This window comes from Parambassis ranga, chromosome 4, assembly GCF_900634625.1.
Source record: "Parambassis ranga chromosome 4, fParRan2.1, whole genome shotgun sequence".
NCBI classification, from domain to species: Eukaryota; Metazoa; Chordata; class Actinopteri; family Ambassidae; genus Parambassis; species Parambassis ranga.
In genome coordinates, this window is record NC_041025.1 from 1,747,864 (window position 1) to 1,772,403 (window position 24,540).

The following is a 24,540-nucleotide window of genomic DNA, read 5'->3' on the forward strand; positions in this document are numbered from 1 at the left end:
CAATGAAGTTCACCTACCAGTCACAGGACAGTCCTGAATGCTGTGGTAGACTGGTGGTGGTGTTATATTCATTCACAAAAAGTACTGTCTGGACCATAATGTATTGGAAAATACATGCAAAAACACATGAATACACAGAAACACACTGCAGGTAGGTACCCTAGACAGTGACGGACCTGATGATTTAACGCTGTGTGACTTTGTAAGTTAAGTCATTGACATGTCGTGGTGTTTGTTTGCATGTGTTATCAACTGAATGATGTCCTCTGCATTTGCTGCTGTTTTATCTACTTACATGGGTTTTCCTCAGCTTCAGAGCACTGAGCCCACTTTTAATGATGATGATGTCCAGGGGACTGTCCATCAGTTCAAACATCAGTCTGACACTTTGTCCCAGAGCAACATCTGTCAGAACTGCTATTGGCCACAACATCATGGTATTTGTTAGCCTAGTTTTTTTGGACCCTGGTTTTATGGAGACATGTTGCCAGTATTCACACCAGCTAATAGTTTGCTTTCAGTGACCCTGTGTCCTTTGCTCCAGTCTGAAAAATGTAGCCATGACTAGGGTTGGGCGATATGGGAAAAAGTGTATCTCGATTTATTTTATTTTAATTTTACGGTAACAATAATCTGGCGATATCCTTTAAAATGTTTTTTTTTATTTTTTATTTTTTTATACAAAAACTGCTGTAAAACTTGCTTACCAGGACATTTATGGATAGACACATCATTTAAAAACAGCTCTTTTTTATTTTGCAGAGATATTTTCTGGCTAGTTTTGCCAGCCTGAGGAAATTCACCTCACATCACTGTCCACCTCAGGGATCATCAGGTAGCTCTTGAGCTCATTTTCAGTGGCATTGGCAACTGACTCGTCTTCTCTTGTGTCTTATTTTTTTAAGTAACATCCAAATGATTTTTTAGCCTTTTTGGGTGGCTCCCTGCTGTCATCGCCCCTTGCTGCACTTTCTGCTGTGGTGCCCTGAGCTGCTGTGGTTGAGGGGCCTGGGGAAAATGGCCTTCCTCTGTTGCCATAGCCAGCAGCTCAGTGGTGATAGCTGATAAAACTGCTTCAACCTGGTCATCATTATTGTAGCGGTTTTTAAAGCGGAGGTCCAGTGTGGATGGCAAACAAGAGGTCCATGTCATCTTTGTATTTTGTGTTAAGGTAGTCCAGAATGTTTTCTTTCATTGTTTGCATTGTCGAGGTAGGTCTTTAGTTCCTCCAGGGTTGCACGCTTCTTAGGATTTTTAGCCAGACACATGCTTAACAAATGTTTGCAGCCTGTAAAATAAGAGACAAAGAGGAGACCCGATGTTTAAGGAATCAGCTACCTAAAAAATGAACAGATTTGCTACCTTTCAGGAAAAAAATCATTGTAATGGAAAACTGTTTCATACTTGTTGACAGTTTAGGATCAATCCTGATCTTGTCAAGGGTGAAGTCCAGGGTACTAAAGATCTGATGTTCTTTGAACAAGGAGTAAAAAATGGCTCCTATCTGCCAGACGGTGGTGGGATGGGCCTGATACAATCCCTCTTCAAACCATTCTGGAGATGCGTATTGTGATGTTCCTGGTACACGCAGTAGTAGCAGAGAAAAGAGAGACAAATGATGGAGATAAAAGACAGAACAAAGATCAGGTGGAGGTTTGTTTACATGCGAAGACCCTTATCTTTAGAGTTCACAAATGCAGGCGGGTAACAAACCACAGAAGGTCTTGAAGGTGTTTTCATTTGAGAACGTTGCACAGCCGAAATCGATGATGAGCACTCTATTATGCTCAATGTCCATGAGCAGGTTTTCAGGCTTGAGGTCCCGGTGAAAGATCCCTTTTGAATGCATGTCGATGGATGCGTCCACCAGCTGCTTCAGGACCGACTGAGACACAGATAAACACAGACAAAGACACCATCTGATTAGGTGTCACAGGAAACATGAGCATTGTTTCCACATTAGAGCTATGTGGCACAGCTAGTGTGGCCTACATAGGTGGTTACATGTCCAGATGAGTTAAAGGTAATTCCATACTTGGTGTTCCAGAGTAAGATTCACCACTCTTCAGTTTTGTTTACCACTATTATTTAGCCAAATGGCTTAGAAAATATCAACACAGAATCATACACAGTATGTTTCATACCATTGCTTGGTGTTCCTGCAGGTATCCACCTTTTATAGTGTGAAGGTAGTCATAAAAGTCCATGGCAAACGGCGGTCGTTCCATCACAAGAACTAGTTTATTATCCAGATAGTACCAGTCCAGAAGGGACACCGTGGCTGACCTCCTGACTTCTCCTGGTACACCTCCTGTTTTCAACATGAAGGCCACCTCCAAGGCGATGCAGTAGGTTTTGCCGTTGCAGTGCTGCAGAAAATAAACACACTTTAAAAATGAGCTCCTACACACACAGCTGATGAATGGTTGTCAGGAAAGGAGCTTTTCCCTCACCACTCTTTCAAATCTGATCATCTCCAAAGGAATGTACTTGATTGCCACCTGCTCAAGACAAAAAAAATGCTTTGTTGTTCTCACTGTACATCAGTGTATATTGCAATGTGTGCGATGTGTCTTGAAGACTTACCTTTAGGTTGTCTTCATTACGGATGCCTGCAAACACGGAACCAAATCCTCCTTTGCCGATTAGTCTAAGCCGAGTGTAGGTGTTTTCAAAATGATCTGAAAACACACACAGAGATGTGTTTTGTTGAGATGTTTCTACTACTGCTCATCACAGAAATGCTTCTTTGTTTTTCAGATCTTTCATTTAGACGTGTGAACACGTCCCTGTGTTATTGTTTCGCACTTACCTCGCTGTGTGTTTGCTGCAGAAGACAGCTGGTAAATCTCTTCAGGAGACTGATTATCGACAACACAGTCGGATTCCCTGTTGTCCTCTTCCACCTCCTCATGCTCCTCAGCATTTGGAATTATATAGCAGGAAAGTGAACTAAGTCTGCTGCTGATAACAATGACCTCTTGTGCAGCTATGACAGGTTGTTCAGGGCTTCTGCTTCTTATTCTTTTTGCCGGGGTCTCCTCTTTGTGGCTTTCAGCCTTCCTTTTTTCAGAGTGCTGACAGTTGTTGGGGTTTGATTCTGGGCTGCGTCCCCGACTGTGTTTGGTGGTCTTGTTGGGGTCGCAACTTTTTCTCCTTTTGGGTTCAGGATCTTCAAAATCACCCTCTGCCTTTCTTTTTTTATTACGGGTGTTGTCTGGCTCATTGTTGTAGGCGCCTGAGGAGTGGCTCATGTGTCGTGTTGACATGTTTTTTCCTGCAATGAGGAAAACAATGTGCACTTAAATTCTATTTTTTGTAATGCATAACTACAGCTTTGATACCTTATCATTACGTTTCTGGCCCACACATGGTCTCACAACGGGAGGTGTGAAGGAAAGATGGATGCAGGCCATGTAACATGAACTACAAACATACACCTGTGACTGTCTCATCAATGAAATCAGTTGCTTTAAGTGCAGATTAAATCAAGTATTTACAATGTCGGTGTACATCATATCACCATATCATTTACAACAGGTGCACAGTACAGCTCTTTGAAGCCAGAAATTTCATTAGATTCAAAGCAGTAGACTATGAAGATATCCAATTCCTAAAGTCACAGCATAAATATAATATTTAAACACAAAAAATGGTAGAAATTACAGACATTGCAGATCAGTTGAAGAAAGTGTGTAAAAACATGCTTCTTTACGTTACTTACCTGCATGCAATTCAAAGGACGCTCCCATAAACTCTTCGAAAATGTAGAATTAGTAAATAAATAAATGTAAACTCTGCAAGCTCTGAGTGTAAAGTGCTGCTCTGACAGTGAAGACTGAAGGGTTTATAATGCACTGACAAGATCAAAGCAACGTTATACACAACATTCCGTTACTATAGTAACGGACCTAACATTATATGCATTTGTCCATATAACATTATATGCTGATGATACACTGATGATTATATGTTATTGAATTATTAGTTTGGTTGCCCAGCAACCAAACTCTTGTTTATTTTCATATCTTGACTATAAATATAACATTACAAATATTTAAAAAACATTTTGACTCAAAGTGCTCACAACATTGCAGAACAACATTGTGAAATGCATCTTTTAAGTGTTGTGCATAATCAGTGGTGAAAAGTATTTGTACTTTATTACTGTTTTAAGTTATTTGTATGTATTTCTACAGTACTTTACTTAAGTAAAAATAATAGTGCATACTTTATACTTTGACTCCATGCTGCAGCTGTTACCTGTACCTTCTCCTCCACTACATTTCTCCAGTGTCTGTAGTTCCTTGTTCCATGTGATGAACACAGTGCTGGACTGATGTGAGGTCAGACTCTGCATGGAGCTGGTGTCACGCTGCCAGCTGTGTTTCTATAATGAGCCTCAGTCATGATGCCGGTGCTCTGGCTCAGTTAGCTAACTAGTTAGCTGCTGTCTGCTAACACAGGTCCATCCATTAATGTCTGATTAACATGAATCATAACATAAATCTAAAGCAGGAATCTACACAGTAAAAATGGTGAATGCCTGTTTGTTATCAGCAGCCTCTCTGTTCACTTGATGCCCACAGCCTGCCTCATGACACACAGACCTGTCCATAGCTGCTTCTGGACTGAAAATGTACATTAACTACACATGGTCCATTTTAATTTGAAGATGATTTCTTTCTCCCTGTGCCTGTGTGGGTTCTCTCTGCGTACTCCGGCTTTCTCCCACATTCTAAAGACATGCTTGTGAGGTTAATTGATTACTCTAAATTGCCTGTAGGTGTGAGTGTGAATGGTTGTCTTGTCTCCCTGTGTGTTGCCCTGCAATGGACTGGTGACCTGTCCAGGGTGTACCCCGCCTCTCACCCAAAGCTAGTTGGGATAGGAATGTGAGCTTTATTAACTTTTTTAATTAAGGCTGATAAAAATGTAACCATTAGGGACCACTATCAGGACTGAAGACATTTGGCCCTTATTTAACACTTAACCCTCAGAGCCCCCAAGTGGTTTCTGGGTATTTTTTTCACTTTGGAACATTATTTATTATTCACACCAGCTAATAGTTTGCTTTCAGTGACCCTGTGTCCTTTGCTCCAGTCTGAAAAATGTAGCCATGACTAGGGTTGGGCGATATGGGAAAAAGTGTATCTCGATTTATTTTATTTTAATTTTACGGTAACAATAATCTGGCGATATCCTTTAAAATGTTTTTTTTTATTTTTTATTTTTTTATACAAAAACTGCTGTAAAACTTGCTTACCAGGACATTTATGGATAGACACATCATTTAAAAACAGCTCTTTTTTATTTTGCAGAGATATTTTCTGGCTAGTTTTGCCAGCCTGAGGAAATTCACCTCACATCACTGTCCACCTCAGGGATCATCAGGTAGCTCTTGAGCTCATTTTCAGTGGCATTGGCAACTGACTCGTCTTCTCTTGTGTCTTATTTTTTTAAGTAACATCCAAATGATTTTTTAGCCTTTTTGGGTGGCTCCCTGCTGTCATCGCCCCTTGCTGCACTTTCTGCTGTGGTGCCCTGAGCTGCTGTGGTTGAGGGGCCTGGGGAAAATGGCCTTCCTCTGTTGCCATAGCCAGCAGCTCAGTGGTGATAGCTGATAAAACTGCTTCAACCTGGTCATCATTATTGTAGCGGTTTTTAAAGCGGAGGTCCAGTGTGGATGGCAAACAAGAGGTCCATGTCATCTTTGTATTTTGTGTTAAGGTAGTCCAGAATGTTTTCTTTCATTGTTTGCATTGTCGAGGTAGGTCTTTAGTTCCTCCAGGGTTGCACGCTTCTTAGGATTTTTAGCCAGACACATGCTTAACAAATGTTTGCAGCCTGTAAAATAAGAGACAAAGAGGAGACCCGATGTTTAAGGAATCAGCTACCTAAAAAATGAACAGATTTGCTACCTTTCAGGAAAAAAATCATTGTAATGGAAAACTGTTTCATACTTGTTGACAGTTTAGGATCAATCCTGATCTTGTCAAGGGTGAAGTCCAGGGTACTAAAGATCTGATGTTCTTTGAACAAGGAGTAAAAAATGGCTCCTATCTGCCAGACGGTGGTGGGATGGGCCTGATACAATCCCTCTTCAAACCATTCTGGAGATGCGTATTGTGATGTTCCTGGTACACGCAGTAGTAGCAGAGAAAAGAGAGACAAATGATGGAGATAAAAGACAGAACAAAGATCAGGTGGAGGTTTGTTTACATGCGAAGACCCTTATCTTTAGAGTTCACAAATGCAGGCGGGTAACAAACCACAGAAGGTCTTGAAGGTGTTTTCATTTGAGAACGTTGCACAGCCGAAATCGATGATGAGCACTCTATTATGCTCAATGTCCATGAGCAGGTTTTCAGGCTTGAGGTCCCGGTGAAAGATCCCTTTTGAATGCATGTCGATGGATGCGTCCACCAGCTGCTTCAGGACCGACTGAGACACAGATAAACACAGACAAAGACACCATCTGATTAGGTGTCACAGGAAACATGAGCATTGTTTCCACATTAGAGCTATGTGGCACAGCTAGTGTGGCCTACATAGGTGGTTACATGTCCAGATGAGTTAAAGGTAATTCCATACTTGGTGTTCCAGAGTAAGATTCACCACTCTTCAGTTTTGTTTACCACTATTATTTAGCCAAATGGCTTAGAAAATATCAACACAGAATCATACACAGTATGTTTCATACCATTGCTTGGTGTTCCTGCAGGTATCCACCTTTTATAGTGTGAAGGTAGTCATAAAAGTCCATGGCAAACGGCGGTCGTTCCATCACAAGAACTAGTTTATTATCCAGATAGTACCAGTCCAGAAGGGACACCGTGGCTGACCTCCTGACTTCTCCTGGTACACCTCCTGTTTTCAACATGAAGGCCACCTCCAAGGCGATGCAGTAGGTTTTGCCTTTGCAGTGCTGCAGAAAATAAACACACTTTAAAAATGAGCTCCTACACACACAGCTGATGAATGGTTGTCAGGAAAGGAGCTTTTCCCTCACCACTCTTTCAAATCTGATCATCTCCAAAGGAATGTACTTGATTGCCACCTGCTCAAGACAAAAAAAATGCTTTGTTGTTCTCACTGTACATCAGTGTATATTGCAATGTGTGCGATGTGTCTTGAAGACTTACCTTTAGGTTGTCTTCATTACGGATGCCTGCAAACACGGAACCAAATCCTCCTTTGCCGATTAGTCTAAGCCGAGTGTAGGTGTTTTCAAAATGATCTGAAAACACACAGAGATGTGTTTTGTTGAGATGTTTCTACTACTGCTCATCACAGAAATGCTTCTTTGTTTTTCAGATCTTTCATTTAGACGTGTGAACACGTCCCTGTGTTATTGTTTCGCACTTACCTCGCTGTGTGTTTGCTGCAGAAGACAGCTGGTAAATCTCTTCAGGAGACTGATTATCGACAACACAGTCGGATTCCCTGTTGTCCTCTTCCACCTCCTCATGCTCCTCAGCATTTGGAATTATATAGCAGGAAAGTGAACTAAGTCTGCTGCTGATAACAATGACCTCTTGTGCAGCTATGACAGGTTGTTCAGGGCTTCTGCTTCTTATTCTTTTTGCCGGGGTCTCCTCTTTGTGGCTTTCAGCCTTCCTTTTTTCAGAGTGCTGACAGTTGTTGGGGTTTGATTCTGGGCTGCGTCCCCGACTGTGTTTGGTGGTCTTGTTGGGGTCGCAACTTTTTCTCCTTTTGGGTTCAGGATCTTCAAAATCACCCTCTGCCTTTCTTTTTTTATTACGGGTGTTGTCTGGCTCATTGTTGTAGGCGCCTGAGGAGTGGCTCATGTGTCGTGTTGACATGTTTTTTCCTGCAATGAGGAAAACAATGTGCACTTAAATTCTATTTTTTGTAATGCATAACTACAGCTTTGATACCTTATCATTACGTTTCTGGCCCACACATGGTCTCACAACGGGAGGTGTGAAGGAAAGATGGATGCAGGCCATGTAACATGAACTACAAACATACACCTGTGACTGTCTCATCAATGAAATCAGTTGCTTTAAGTGCAGATTAAATCAAGTATTTACAATGTCGGTGTACATCATATCACCATATCATTTACAACAGGTGCACAGTACAGCTCTTTGAAGCCAGAAATTTCATTAGATTCAAAGCAGTAGACTATGAAGATATCCAATTCCTAAAGTCACAGCATAAATATAATATTTAAACACAAAAAATGGTAGAAATTACAGACATTGCAGATCAGTTGAAGAAAGTGTGTAAAAACATGCTTCTTTACGTTACTTACCTGCATGCAATTCAAAGGACGCTCCCATAAACTCTTCGAAAATGTAGAATTAGTAAATAAATAAATGTAAACTCTGCAAGCTCTGAGTGTAAAGTGCTGCTCTGACAGTGAAGACTGAAGGGTTTATAATGCACTGACAAGATCAAAGCAACGTTATACACAACATTCCGTTACTATAGTAACGGACCTAACATTATATGCATTTGTCCATATAACATTATATGCTGATGATACACTGATGATTATATGTTATTGAATTATTAGTTTGGTTGCCCAGCAACCAAACTCTTGTTTATTTTCATATCTTGACTATAAATATAACATTACAAATATTTAAAAAACATTTTGACTCAAAGTGCTCACAACATTGCAGAACAACATTGTGAAATGCATCTTTTAAGTGTTGTGCATAATCAGTGGTGAAAAGTATTTGTACTTTATTACTGTTTTAAGTTATTTGTATGTATTTCTACAGTACTTTACTTAAGTAAAAATAATAGTGCATACTTTATACTTTGACTCCATGCTGCAGCTGTTACCTGTACTTTCTCCTCCACTACATTTCTCCAGTGTCCGTAGTTCCTTGTTCCATGTGATGAACACAGTGCTGGACTGATGTGAGGTCAGACTCTGCATGGAGCTGGTGTCACGCTGCCAGCTGTGTTTCTATAATGAGCCTCAGTCATGATGCCGGTGCTCTGGCTCAGTTAGCTAACTAGTTAGCTGCTGTCTGCTAACACAGGTCCATCCATTAATGTCTGATTAACATGAATCATAACATAAATCTAAAGCAGGAATCTACACAGTAAAAATGGTGAATGCCTGTTTGTTATCAGCAGCCTCTCTGTTCACTTGATGCCCACAGCCTGCCTCATGACACACAGACCTGTCCATAGCTGCTTCTGGACTGAAAATGTACATTAACTACACATGGTCCATTTTAATTTGAAGATGATTTCTTTCTCCCTGTGCCTGTGTGGGTTCTCTCTGCGTACTCCGGCTTTCTCCCACATTCTAAAGACATGCTTGTGAGGTTAATTGATTACTCTAAATTGCCTGTAGGTGTGAGTGTGAATGGTTGTCTTGTCTCCCTGTGTGTTGCCCTGCAATGGACTGGTGACCTGTCCAGGGTGTACCCCGCCTCTCACCCAAAGCTAGTTGGGATAGGAATGTGAGCTTTATTAACTTTTTTAATTAAGGCTGATAAAAATGTAACCATTAGGGACCACTATCAGGACTGAAGACATTTGGCCCTTATTTAACACTTAACCCTCAGAGCCCCCAAGTGGTTTCTGGGTATTTTTTTCACTTTGGAACATTATTTATTATTCACACCAGCTAATAGTTTGCTTTCAGTGACCCTGTGTCCTTTGCTCCAGTCTGAAAAATGTAGCCATGACTAGGGTTGGGCGATATGGGAAAAAGTGTATCTCGATTTATTTTATTTTAATTTTACGGTAACAATAATCTGGCGATATCCTTTAAAATGTTTTTTTTTATTTTTTATTTTTTTTACAAAAACTGCTGTAAAACTTGCTTACCAGGACATTTATGGATAGACACATCATTTAAAAACAGCTCTTTTTTATTTTGCAGAGATATTTTCTGGCAGCCTGAGGAAATTCACCTCACATCACTGTCCACCTCAGGGATCATCAGGTAGCTCTTGAGCTCATTTTCAGTGGCATTGGCAACTGACTCGTCTTCTCTTGTGTCTTATTTTTTTAAGTAACATCCAAATGATTTTTTAGCCTTTTTGGGTGGCTCCCTGCTGTCATCGCCCCTTGCTGCACTTTCTGCTGTGGTGCCCTGAGCTGCTGTGGTTGAGGGGCCTGGGGAAAATGGCCTTCCTCTGTTGCCATAGCCAGCAGCTCAGTGGTGATAGCTGATAAAACTGCTTCAACCTGGTCATCATTATTGTAGCGGTTTTTAAAGCGGAGGTCCAGTGTGGATGGCAAACAAGAGGTCCATGTCATCTTTGTATTTTGTGTTAAGGTAGTCCAGAATGTTTTCTTTCATTGTTTGCATTGTCGAGGTAGGTCTTTAGTTCCTCCAGGGTTGCACGCTTCTTAGGATTTTTAGCCAGACACATGCTTAACAAATGTTTGCAGCCTGTAAAATAAGAGACAAAGAGGAGACCCGATGTTTAAGGAATCAGCTACCTAAAAAATGAACAGATTTGCTACCTTTCAGGAAAAAAATCATTGTAATGGAAAACTGTTTCATACTTGTTGACAGTTTAGGATCAATCCTGATCTTGTCAAGGGTGAAGTCCAGGGTACTAAAGATCTGATGTTCTTTGAACAAGGAGTAAAAAATGGCTCCTATCTGCCAGACGGTGGTGGGATGGGCCTGATACAATCCCTCTTCAAACCATTCTGGAGATGCGTATTGTGATGTTCCTGGTACACGCAGTAGTAGCAGAGAAAAGAGAGACAAATGATGGAGATAAAAGACAGAACAAAGATCAGGTGGAGGTTTGTTTACATGCGAAGACCCTTATCTTTAGAGTTCACAAATGCAGGCGGGTAACAAACCACAGAAGGTCTTGAAGGTGTTTTCATTTGAGAACGTTGCACAGCCGAAATCGATGATGAGCACTCTATTATGCTCAATGTCCATGAGCAGGTTTTCAGGCTTGAGGTCCCGGTGAAAGATCCCTTTTGAATGCATGTCGATGGATGCGTCCACCAGCTGCTTCAGGACCGACTGAGACACAGATAAACACAGACAAAGACACCATCTGATTAGGTGTCACAGGAAACATGAGCATTGTTTCCACATTAGAGCTATGTGGCACAGCTAGTGTGGCCTACATAGGTGGTTACATGTCCAGATGAGTTAAAGGTAATTCCATACTTGGTGTTCCAGAGTAAGATTCACCACTCTTCAGTTTTGTTTACCACTATTATTTAGCCAAATGGCTTAGAAAATATCAACACAGAATCATACACAGTATGTTTCATACCATTGCTTGGTGTTCCTGCAGGTATCCACCTTTTATAGTGTGAAGGTAGTCATAAAAGTCCATGGCAAACGGCGGTCGTTCCATCACAAGAACTAGTTTATTATCCAGATAGTACCAGTCCAGAAGGGACACCGTGGCTGACCTCCTGACTTCTCCTGGTACACCTCCTGTTTTCAACATGAAGGCCACCTCCAAGGCGATGCAGTAGGTTTTGCCGTTGCAGTGCTGCAGAAAATAAACACACTTTAAAAATGAGCTCCTACACACACAGCTGATGAATGGTTGTCAGGAAAGGAGCTTTTCCCTCACCACTCTTTCAAATCTGATCATCTCCAAAGGAATGTACTTGATTGCCACCTGCTCAAGACAAAAAAAATGCTTTGTTGTTCTCACTGTACATCAGTGTATATTGCAATGTGTGCGATGTGTCTTGAAGACTTACCTTTAGGTTGTCTTCATTACGGATGCCTGCAAACACGGAACCAAATCCTCCTTTGCCGATTAGTCTAAGCCGAGTGTAGGTGTTTTCAAAATGATCTGAAAGCACACACAGAGATGTGTTTTGTTGAGATGTTTCTACTACTGCTCATCACAGAAATGCTTCTTTGTTTTTCAGATCTTTCATTTAGACGTGTGAACACGTCCCTGTGTTATTGTTTCGCACTTACCTCGCTGTGTGTTTGCTGCAGAAGACAGCTGGTAAATCTCTTCAGGAGACTGATTATCGACAACACAGTCGGATTCCCTGTTGTCCTCTTCCACCTCCTCATGCTCCTCAGCATTTGGAATTATATAGCAGGAAAGTGAACTAAGTCTGCTGCTGATAACAATGACCTCTTGTGCAGCTATGACAGGTTGTTCAGGGCTTCTGCTTCTTATTCTTTTTGCCGGGGTCTCCTCTTTGTGGCTTTCAGCCTTCCTTTTTTCAGAGTGCTGACAGTTGTTGGGGTTTGATTCTGGGCTGCGTCCCCGACTGTGTTTGGTGGTCTTGTTGGGGTCGCAACTTTTTCTCCTTTTGGGTTCAGGATCTTCAAAATCACCCTCTGCCTTTCTTTTTTTATTACGGGTGTTGTCTGGCTCATTGTTGTAGGCGCCTGAGGAGTGGCTCATGTGTCGTGTTGACATGTTTTTTCCTGCAATGAGGAAAACAATGTGCACTTAAATTCTATTTTTTGTAATGCATAACTACAGCTTTGATACCTTATCATTACGTTTCTGGCCCACACATGGTCTCACAACGGGAGGTGTGAAGGAAAGATGGATGCAGGCCATGTAACATGAACTACAAACATACACCTGTGACTGTCTCATCAATGAAATCAGTTGCTTTAAGTGCAGATTAAATCAAGTATTTACAATGTCGGTGTACATCATATCACCATATCATTTACAACAGGTGCACAGTACAGCTCTTTGAAGCCAGAAATTTCATTAGATTCAAAGCAGTAGACTATGAAGATATCCAATTCCTAAAGTCACAGCATAAATATAATATTTAAACACAAAAAATGGTAGAAATTACAGACATTGCAGATCAGTTGAAGAAAGTGTGTAAAAACATGCTTCTTTACGTTACTTACCTGCATGCAATTCAAAGGACGCTCCCATAAACTCTTCGAAAATGTAGAATTAGTAAATAAATAAATGTAAACTCTGCAAGCTCTGAGTGTAAAGTGCTGCTCTGACAGTGAAGACTGAAGGGTTTATAATGCACTGACAAGATCAAAGCAACGTTATACACAACATTCCGTTACTATAGTAACGGACCTAACATTATATGCATTTGTCCATATAACATTATATGCTGATGATACACTGATGATTATATGTTATTGAATTATTAGTTTGGTTGCCCAGCAACCAAACTCTTGTTTATTTTCATATCTTGACTATAAATATAACATTACAAATATTTAAAAAACATTTTGACTCAAAGTGCTCACAACATTGCAGAACAACATTGTGAAATGCATCTTTTAAGTGTTGTGCATAATCAGTGGTGAAAAGTATTTGTACTTTATTACTGTTTTAAGTTATTTGTATGTATTTCTACAGTACTTTACTTAAGTAAAAATAATAGTGCATACTTTATACTTTGACTCCATGCTGCAGCTGTTACCTGTACTTTCTCCTCCACTACATTTCTCCAGTGTCCGTAGTTCCTTGTTCCATGTGATGAACACAGTGCTGGACTGATGTGAGGTCAGACTCTGCATGGAGCTGGTGTCACGCTGCCAGCTGTGTTTCTATAATGAGCCTCAGTCATGATGCCGGTGCTCTGGCTCAGTTAGCTAACTAGTTAGCTGCTGTCTGCTAACACAGGTCCATCCATTAATGTCTGATTAACATGAATCATAACATAAATCTAAAGCAGGAATCTACACAGTAAAAATGGTGAATGCCTGTTTGTTATCAGCAGCCTCTCTGTTCACTTGATGCCCACAGCCTGCCTCATGACACACAGACCTGTCCATAGCTGCTTCTGGACTGAAAATGTACATTAACTACACATGGTCCATTTTAATTTGAAGATGATTTCTTTCTCCCTGTGCCTGTGTGGGTTCTCTCTGCGTACTCCGGCTTTCTCCCACATTCTAAAGACATGCTTGTGAGGTTAATTGATTACTCTAAATTGCCTGTAGGTGTGAGTGTGAATGGTTGTCTTGTCTCCCTGTGTGTTGCCCTGCAATGGACTGGTGACCTGTCCAGGGTGTACCCCGCCTCTCACCCAAAGCTAGTTGGGATAGGAATGTGAGCTTTATTAACTTTTTTAATTAAGGCTGATAAAAATGTAACCATTAGGGACCACTATCAGGACTGAAGACATTTGGCCCTTATTTAACACTTAACCCTCAGAGCCCCCAAGTGGTTTCTGGGTATTTTTTTCACTTTGGAACATTATTTATTATTCACACCAGCTAATAGTTTGCTTTCAGTGACCCTGTGTCCTTTGCTCCAGTCTGAAAAATGTAGCCATGACTAGGGTTGGGCGATATGGGAAAAAGTGTATCTCGATTTATTTTATTTTAATTTTACGGTAACAATAATCTGGCGATATCCTTTAAAATGTTTTTTTTTATTTTTTATTTTTTTTACAAAAACTGCTGTAAAACTTGCTTACCAGGACATTTATGGATAGACACATCATTTAAAAACAGCTCTTTTTTATTTTGCAGAGATATTTTCTGGCTAGTTTTGCCAGCCTGAGGAAATTCACCTCACATCACTGTCCACCTCAGGGATCATCAGGTAGCTCTTGAGCTCATTTTCAGTGGCATTGGCAACTGACTCGTCTTCTCTTGTGTCTTATTTTTTTAAGTAACATCCAAATGATTTTTTAGCCTTTTTGGGTGGCTCCCTGCTGTCATCGCCCCTTGCTGCACTTTCTGCTGTGGTGCCCTGAGCTGCTGTGGTTGAGGGGCCTGGGGAAAATGGCCTTCCTCTGTTGCCATAGCCAGCAGCTCAGTGGTGATAGCTGATAAAACTGCTTCAACCTGGTCATCATTATTGTAGCGGTTTTTAAAGCGGAGGTCCAGTGTGGATGGCAAACAAGAGGTCCATGTCATCTTTGTATTTTGTGTTAAGGTAGTCCAGAATGTTTTCTTTCATTGTTTGCATTGTCGAGGTAGGTCTTTAGTTCCTCCAGGGTTGCACGCTTCTTAGGATTTTTAGCCAGACACATGCTTAACAAATGTTTGCAGCCTGTAAAATAAGAGACAAAGAGGAGACCCGATGTTTAAGGAATCAGCTACCTAAAAAATGAACAGATTTGCTACCTTTCAGGAAAAAAATCATTGTAATGGAAAACTGTTTCATACTTGTTGACAGTTTAGGATCAATCCTGATCTTGTCAAGGGTGAAGTCCAGGGTACTAAAGATCTGATGTTCTTTGAACAAGGAGTAAAAAATGGCTCCTATCTGCCAGACGGTGGTGGGATGGGCCTGATACAATCCCTCTTCAAACCATTCTGGAGATGCGTATTGTGATGTTCCTGGTACACGCAGTAGTAGCAGAGAAAAGAGAGACAAATGATGGAGATAAAAGACAGAACAAAGATCAGGTGGAGGTTTGTTTACATGCGAAGACCCTTATCTTTAGAGTTCACAAATGCAGGCGGGTAACAAACCACAGAAGGTCTTGAAGGTGTTTTCATTTGAGAACGTTGCACAGCCGAAATCGATGATGAGCACTCTATTATGCTCAATGTCCATGAGCAGGTTTTCAGGCTTGAGGTCCCGGTGAAAGATCCCTTTTGAATGCATGTCGATGGATGCGTCCACCAGCTGCTTCAGGACCGACTGAGACACAGATAAACACAGACAAAGACACCATCTGATTAGGTGTCACAGGAAACATGAGCATTGTTTCCACATTAGAGCTATGTGGCACAGCTAGTGTGGCCTACATAGGTGGTTACATGTCCAGATGAGTTAAAGGTAATTCCATACTTGGTGTTCCAGAGTAAGATTCACCACTCTTCAGTTTTGTTTACCACTATTATTTAGCCAAATGGCTTAGAAAATATCAACACAGAATCATACACAGTATGTTTCATACCATTGCTTGGTGTTCCTGCAGGTATCCACCTTTTATAGTGTGAAGGTAGTCATAAAAGTCCATGGCAAACGGCGGTCGTTCCATCACAAGAACTAGTTTATTATCCAGATAGTACCAGTCCAGAAGGGACACCGTGGCTGACCTCCTGACTTCTCCTGGTACACCTCCTGTTTTCAACATGAAGGCCACCTCCAAGGCGATGCAGTAGGTTTTGCCGTTGCAGTGCTGCAGAAAATAAACACACTTTAAAAATGAGCTCCTACACACACAGCTGATGAATGGTTGTCAGGAAAGGAGCTTTTCCCTCACCACTCTTTCAAATCTGATCATCTCCAAAGGAATGTACTTGATTGCCACCTGCTCAAGACAAAAAAAATGCTTTGTTGTTCTCACTGTACATCAGTGTATATTGCAATGTGTGCGATGTGTCTTGAAGACTTACCTTTAGGTTGTCTTCATTACGGATGCCTGCAAACACGGAACCAAATCCTCCTTTGCCGATTAGTCTAAGCCGAGTGTAGGTGTTTTCAAAATGATCTGAAAGCACACACAGAGATGTGTTTTGTTGAGATGTTTCTACTACTGCTCATCACAGAAATGCTTCTTTGTTTTTCAGATCTTTCATTTAGACGTGTGAACACGTCCCTGTGTTATTGTTTCGCACTTACCTCGCTGTGTGTTTGCTGCAGAAGACAGCTGGTAAATCTCTTCAGGAGACTGATTATCGACAACACAGTCGGATTCCCTGTTGTCCTCTTCCACCTCCTCATGCTCCTCAGCATTTGGAATTATATAGCAGGAAAGTGAACTAAGTCTGCTGCTGATAACAATGACCTCTTGTGCAGCTATGACAGGTTGTTCAGGGCTTCTGCTTCTTATTCTTTTTGCCGGGGTCTCCTCTTTGTGGCTTTCAGCCTTCCTTTTTTCAGAGTGCTGACAGTTGTTGGGGTTTGATTCTGGGCTGCGTCCCCGACTGTGTTTGGTGGTCTTGTTGGGGTCGCAACTTTTTCTCCTTTTGGGTTCAGGATCTTCAAAATCACCCTCTGCCTTTCTTTTTTTATTACGGGTGTTGTCTGGCTCATTGTTGTAGGCGCCTGAGGAGTGGCTCATGTGTCGTGTTGACATGTTTTTTCCTGCAATGAGGAAAACAATGTGCACTTAAATTCTATTTTTTGTAATGCATAACTACAGCTTTGATACCTTATCATTACGTTTCTGGCCCACACATGGTCTCACAACGGGAGGTGTGAAGGAAAGATGGATGCAGGCCATGTAACATGAACTACAAACATACACCTGTGACTGTCTCATCAATGAAATCAGTTGCTTTAAGTGCAGATTAAATCAAGTATTTACAATGTCGGTGTACATCATATCACCATATCATTTACAACAGGTGCACAGTACAGCTCTTTGAAGCCAGAAATTTCATTAGATTCAAAGCAGTAGACTATGAAGATATCCAATTCCTAAAGTCACAGCATAAATATAATATTTAAACACAAAAAATGGTAGAAATTACAGACATTGCAGATCAGTTGAAGAAAGTGTGTAAAAACATGCTTCTTTACGTTACTTACCTGCATGCAATTCAAAGGACGCTCCCATAAACTCTTCGAAAATGTAGAATTAGTAAATAAATAAATGTAAACTCTGCAAGCTCTGAGTGTAAAGTGCTGCTCTGACAGTGAAGACTGAAGGGTTTATAATGCACTGACAAGATCAAAGCAACGTTATACACAACATTCCGTTACTATAGTAACGGACCTAACATTATATGCATTTGTCCATATAACATTATATGCTGATGATACACTGATGATTATATGTTATTGAATTATTAGTTTGGTTGCCCAGCAACCAAACTCTTGTTTATTTTCATATCTTGACTATAAATATAACATTACAAATATTTAAAAAACATTTTGACTCAAAGTGCTCACAACATTGCAGAACAACATTGTGAAATGCATCTTTTAAGTGTTGTGCATAATCAGTGGTGAAAAGTATTTGTACTTTATTACTGTTTTAAGTTATTTGTATGTATTTCTACAGTACTTTACTTAAGTAAAAATAATAGTGCATACTTTATACTTTGACTCCATGCTGCAGCTGTTACCTGTACTTTCTCCTCCACTACATTTCTCCAGTGTCTGTAGTTCCTTGTTCCATGTGATGAACACAGTGCTGGACTGATGTGAGGTCAGACTCTGCATGGAGCTGGTGTCACGCTGCCAGCTGTGTTTCTATAATGAGCCTCAGTCATGATGCCGGTGCTCTGGCTCAGTTAGCTAACTAGTTAGCTGCTGTCTGCTAACACAGGTCCATCCATTAATGTCTGATTAACATGAATCATAACATAAATCTAAAGCAGGAATCTACACAGTAAAAATGGTGAATGCCTGTTTGTTATCAGCAGCCTCTCTGTTCACTTGATGCCCACAGCCTGCCTCATGACACACAGACCTGTCCATAGCTGCTTCTGGACTGAAAATGTACATTAACTACACATGGTCCATTTTAATTTGAAGATGATTTCTTTCTCCCTGTGCCTGTGTGGGTTCTCTCTGCGTACTCCGGCTTTCTCCCACATTCTAAAGACATGCTTGTGAGGTTAATTGATTACTCTAAATTGCCTGTAGGTGTGAGTGTGAATGGTTGTCTTGTCTCCCTGTGTGTTGCCCTGCAATGGACTGGTGACCTGTCCAGGGTGTACCCCGCCTCTCACCCAAAGCTAGTTGGGATAGGAATGTGAGCTTTATTAACTTTTTTAATTAAGGCTGATAAAAATGTAACCATTAGGGACCACTATCAGGACTGAAGACATTTGGCCCTTATTTAACACTTAACCCTCAGAGCCCCCAAGTGGTTTCTGGGTATTTTTTTCACTTTGGAACATTTTTAGGCAGTGTGGGCTCAGTGTTCACTGCTGTTTGAAGTCCAACACCTTTATGGAACCAACACAATCATGGCTAGATTGTGTCAGTATAACAAATCATAAAGCCATAAATCATAAATGAATGGACTTCTGTTATTTATTTTTAAATCAATTAAAAAATACCATTACAGTGCTGCTCAGAAATGTACTACTACACTACGTACTGCTTGCTTCAGGTGCTTCATGTCTTCTATAACATTTTAGGTGGAATAATGTCCGAAGTTTGACTTTGGCCATTTCAGAACATTAACGTTGTTCTTCTACAACGACTTGTGTGGTTGTTGTTGTCTTGCTGCATGAGCCACTTTGTCTTGAGGACAGGTGTTCGACCTTGTTGAATTCATTGGTATAATTCAAAGTTCATTTTGCCATCAGTGCTGGCAATTCATCCTGTTTTACATGCAGCAAAACAAACCAAAACAATGATACTACCACCACCATGTTTCACATATTTTATAGCTTCATATACTGAAATGTATCATCATCGTTTTTTTCCATGTGAATCTTCATAAACATCTTGTGGAGGTTATCCTGAGTTCTGAGTAATCTTTGTTGAAAGAGCACCTCTGAACCTATGGATTTTAATTTGACTTGTAAATAAACAAAATTACAAACTGAAAATTCTTTTCTTGCTCAGCTGGTAAATATAAAATAAAATCTTAAACAGCTGCATAATGAAAACATTGAATAGTCAGACAGAACTGCTATCACTTAGGCAACAAACACAAGCTTTAACAGAAGGCTCCATTGTCAAAATGATATCTGAATTTAATGTTCATGTTATCCTCTCCTGTCTCTTGCAGTCACTGTTAAAGCTCCTGGTAATGTTCCTGGCTGTCTTCGAACACCTCTTATGCGTCACCTTTTGTTGATCCACAGCTGCTACTTTAAACTGTTATTTCAATCAACACTGAGAAATAAATGGGCTCTTTGTTGCTCTGAAATAACCTTGTGGGTATTGACGTATTAACGCGTCAGTATTAATCCTAGTCAGCTCCCTGAAGAAACTGCTGCTGAAGAAACTTTCTGCTCTCAAGCGGAAGGTTCTCCAGCAGCAGCAGCCACAGCAGCTCAGACATGAATGACGTTCTCTCCGTCTGTCCGTCTCTCTCTGCTTTTTCACTCATTAGTCGGAAGACCTTGGAGCCTGTGCGCAGTTTGAAGCCAGTCGAAATGCAAGGAATATGATGCCAAGCGCCAGCTGCGGCATTTTCCCAGAATTCACCCTGAGGAAGCCCTCCTCAGAGACCGACATCGAGAACTGGGCATCCAAGCACTTCAACAAACACACGCAGGTACTCAAACACCTTGTTTCAGTATGATTCTGTACCATCTATACAGACATGGTCTCTGTGTTCCTCCTATAGATTGTTCTCGAGTCATAAGACAGTCATAGCATCTTTCATGGCACAGGTCATGCCTCATACACTGTCATTTATCAGTCAGTGTAAGGAAAGACAAAAACACATGTGTGACCTCACCAATACTTTTCTGATGAAATGCTTTAAAGCTTAGTGTGGAGGAGCCTGTTCCATCTTAGCAATGCCTGAGTCCATTTTTCAGGACAGGTGGCTGAAAAATTGAGGCTGTGTACATTTAACACAGAGGTCTATGGGGATTGAGTGTGTGTACACCTCTGATTTGAAAGAAAAAGGAAGGGAAAGGCAATGAGATGAAAGGAGAAGGAAGGAGGAAACATAGAAAGGATGAATGAAGGGAAGGGGTTAAAAAGAAAAAGGAGGAATGAAGGAACAAACGGTGAGAAGGAGGAAAGAAAAAGATTTAAAACAAATGGAAAATCATGAAAAGTGAAAAAGATAAAGTCCATTTTTACTGACCACCTAAATACATGCCAGTGTTGATGTTTCCAGTGATTAGCTGCACTTTCACCAGGTTAAATTGTTTTAAAAGAAATTCATTGGTTGACCTTGAATTCTCATTCTTTGCTTCAGAAAAACATTCTCTACTCCAGGTTACACAGCAGGAAGGATGCACCAAAACACGCTTATGAATTATGCATTTACACACACACACAGAAAGTCTCAAGAAAGCCCAGTTCTGACAGGACTACCAGAAACGGCCAGGGTTAGCCTGTTTACTGCGTACATCGGTGTTGTCATTGCGTTGTCGTGGCATTTCAAAACATTCAATGGAATGAAGGAACTCAAACCTGTCTCCCCACCCAGGGTCTCTTTAGGAGAAAGGTGTCTATTGCTAACATGCTTGCCTGGAGCAGAGAGCCCATAAAGAAGCCCATGATCGTGACCTCAGACCGCTCTGTAAAGAAGGAGGCGGTGGACATCTTTAAGCTCATCCAGACCTACATGGGGGACCGTCGCTCCAAGACCGACCCCCTCGCTGTGGCTCTGGAGGTGTGTCAATCACCGCTCATTCAGCCATACACAGAAGCTATGCCTCATCTCAGTAGTGATTTCACCTCTCCCGTCTCCTTCAGGTGGTGGTGAGGGGGTGGAGTAACCAGGGTCTGCGTGATGAGCTCTACATCCAGCTGTGTCGTCAGACCACGGAGAACTTTCGCTATGACAGCTTGGAGCGAGGCTGGGAGCTGATGGCCATCTGTTTGGCCTTCTTTCCCCCAACACCTCGCTTCCACAACTACCTGGAGGGCTACATCTACCGACACATGGACCCCCTCAACGACACCAAGGGTGAGGGAGCACAAAATAAAATACAGCACCTTCTGCTCATTGTATTTAGTTAGTATATGGCGCTCTCTCTCTCTCTCTTGTCAATGGCACCGGCGTATTTCAATCCAACCAAACCAAGATTTTATCATTAATGGTGTCACAACAACTTCTTTAATTCATCACAACATCAAACATATTTCCATTTGTACTCATAAGCAAAGAAAATCCTATCAGAAGTTTGTTAGTTTGTTAGTTTGTTAGTTTGTTGCTATTTTTCCATGTAAGCTTGGGTCTTAGATTTGTTCGACCCTTGAAGCAGGAGCTGGACCTTTCATTTTTATAAGATTCTTAAATGGAGCCTTGCACAGGATCTCTCAGTACGCATGACACCCACATTTACTCTTAACATCCCACATAAATGATGCTTTTTGATCAAAAATGAGTCCTTGTATGTTTCCACATAACGACTCAGGTATTGTGTGTTTGAAATGAATGGGCTTGGGTTATTATAATGGATGATATTGCTCTGCACTGGGAGACTCTTTGGGGACCTCCAGGATGAAATAAGATAAGAGAGATATACAATCCAAGAAATATCTTCAGACTGGTTACTGCTCTTAGTCTAAAGAGAAAATCAATAACCTGCGAACCCAAATCCCACGTAGAGTATCACTTGCTACAGAAAGCTTTATATTGAAGGCCCGGTCAGCTGCAAAGGAACCATTGTTCGTGAGCAGCAGACACAGTGAGAGACATTAAATATAGTATCTTTATTCAATTTGCTGTGTGACAGTGGGTCTCTGCTCCCCCCTGCAGGAGGACAGGGGGAATTAACTCCCATCGTTTACCACCACTAAAAAGAATTGTTTTTAGTTTTTAGTTCCTGATGTTTGCACTAACTATAGCCGATAACAGAATCATGTTACCAGGCAGGATTTATGGACGCACCATGTTTTACTAAAGTAACCTGATGCTGGTCAGGCTGCTTTTCTTCATGTTCAGTCAGGAGGAAAACATTCACATGGTATTCAGTCATAAACATTTGTAAAGCTGCTTTGTGAAAATGAGTTTGTATTAACTAGTAATCTGTCTTAATCCTCTCTGAGTGATCAGCACAGCTCCTGTGCAGCATTTCACCCTTTCACTGTTGACCTGCAAAGTACTGTATGTGTCCACTAACAGTGTTAATATGTCATCCTTTTTCCTTGCTTCAGGAGTGGCCATTAGCAGCTATGCTAAATACTGCCACAGAAAGTTGACAAAGGCTGCTCTGACCGGAGCCAAGAAGGTAAGCAGCTCTGGCTCCGCCTGCCTTAATGTTGCTGCTGTGACTCAGACCCAGACCTCATTGTGCTCAGCGTGAAACAGCGCGCAGAGTGCTGTTTGTTTGTGTATAATGTGTTTCTGCTCTGATTGCTCAGCACCAGCAGCTTGAACAGAAACAGCGAAACTCCAGTGAATGGAGAGACAGGGGAATTAAAGTAAAGAGCGTTTAGATGGACCCAAAATGAGCGTAGAGACAAAGGTGTCCACCCACACAAGAGACATTCTGACGATTTATGGTTGATGTAAAACATATTTTTCATTTCAATCATCTTTACCTAGCTAGATATTTTCTAGCATTTTAGAGCTTCCGATGAGTTTATTATTCTCGTCTGTCACCACATGCCCCTGTTGTTGAGTCATCAACATTTTTATCCCTTTCCAGGAAATGAAATCTTCAAACGGGGAGCACATTTATGATTTCATGGGGACCTTGGGGTGGACTTGTTGTTTCATATACAAGGCTGTGATACCACTAAAAACATAGGGCTGTCTTATATTCAGGGTCTAGACAGAGTCCTTTCTGTCATGTGGCACAGTCAGAGGGGTTTGGGTTTAGTGGTCCACAGAGAAAAGTTTTCACAATGAGAGGTTTTAGCATCTGTTGGGACGCCCATCGTTGCCAATGACATTACATATGAGACATGACTGTGTGTGTGTGGTTGTGTTGGCAGCCGGCAGCTTGGCTCAGAGCCTGTGTGACATGTCTTGCCAGACCCTCAGCGGGTCATTAACAGAGATCATTTGTCACCTCAGGTCTCCACAGTGTTTGACTGCTGTTAACATGCTCATTAATGAGGCGCGCGGCTCCAAATGGATAAATGCTGTTCTCACAAGATGTTTGACTCCTCCCACCGTGTTCTGACCCACAGTTATTACAGGCTGCCCTTCATACTAACGTTTCTGTGTGTACATGTTCAGGGCTTACAGAAGCCATGTGTCGAAGAGATCAGGCACGCCCAGAACGCCATCTTCAGTCCCTCCATGTTTGGCTCCTCCCTGGAGGAGGTAATGGCGCACCAGAAGGAGAGGTATCCGGACCGCCAGCTGCCATGGACACAGACTCGCCTCTCTGAAGAGGTTCTGGGTCTCAACGGAGACCAGACGGAAGGCATCTTCAGGTGAGAGAGATATGTGGTTATGAAGCTAGTGGGAAAGACATGAGTGTGTCAATCCATAGGACAGAGGGAGTGTAACCGCTCTGTGACCTTTGACCTCCAGGGTACCAGGGGACATTGATGAAGTCAATGCCCTCAAGATTCAGGTGGATCAGTGGAAAATCCCCACAGGACTTGAGGACCCACATGTCCCAGGTAACACATACAAAAAGAAGTTATATGTGACTGCATCATGTGATTGTTAAACAGCCCTGCACTCTGTGTCCTCCTGTGTGTCCACAGCCTCTCTGCTGAAACTCTGGTACAGGGAGCTGGAAGAGCCGCTGATCCCTCATGAGTTTTATGAGGAGTGTATCAGTCACTATGACAACCCAGAGGCAGCTGTCAACGTGGTGCTGGGCCTGCCACACATCAACAAACTGGTGCTCTGCTACCTCATCCGCTTCCTACAGGTAACACACTGTCCGGCCAATTAAGCATTTGGGCTGATGAAGGGCGAGGAGACCATGCTTCTATGACAGGGACAGCTGTGACTGGAGGCCCTGCTTCCGTCTGATCAACCCGCTCATGTGAATGTATTTATGGAGGCCTTGATTTCTTATTATGACAAACCTCGCCATTAATGCTTTTAGAAAATAAAATGTGATTTAAAGGTGATGACATCTTATATCTAGAAGGTCAAAGGTTGGCTTCACTGTGATCACTC

The 24,540-nt window shown here is 41.6% G+C and overlaps 1 protein-coding gene across 1 annotated transcript in view; it reads left to right on the plus strand.

Annotated features, from left to right (window-relative positions):
• The window catches only part of arhgap39 (Rho GTPase activating protein 39), a 66,557-nt gene that overhangs the window by 37,799 nt on the left and 4,218 nt on the right, over positions 1-24,540 (plus strand). Inside the window, exons 4-10 of the mRNA XM_028404350.1 lie at positions 19,876-20,040; positions 20,932-21,117; positions 21,201-21,414; positions 22,608-22,681; positions 23,638-23,837; positions 23,938-24,029; positions 24,117-24,286. Coding sequence (XP_028260151.1) covers positions 19,876-20,040; positions 20,932-21,117; positions 21,201-21,414; positions 22,608-22,681; positions 23,638-23,837; positions 23,938-24,029; positions 24,117-24,286 — 1,101 coding nt within the window. The remainder of the gene's footprint in view (positions 1-19,875; positions 20,041-20,931; positions 21,118-21,200; positions 21,415-22,607; positions 22,682-23,637; positions 23,838-23,937; positions 24,030-24,116; positions 24,287-24,540) is intronic.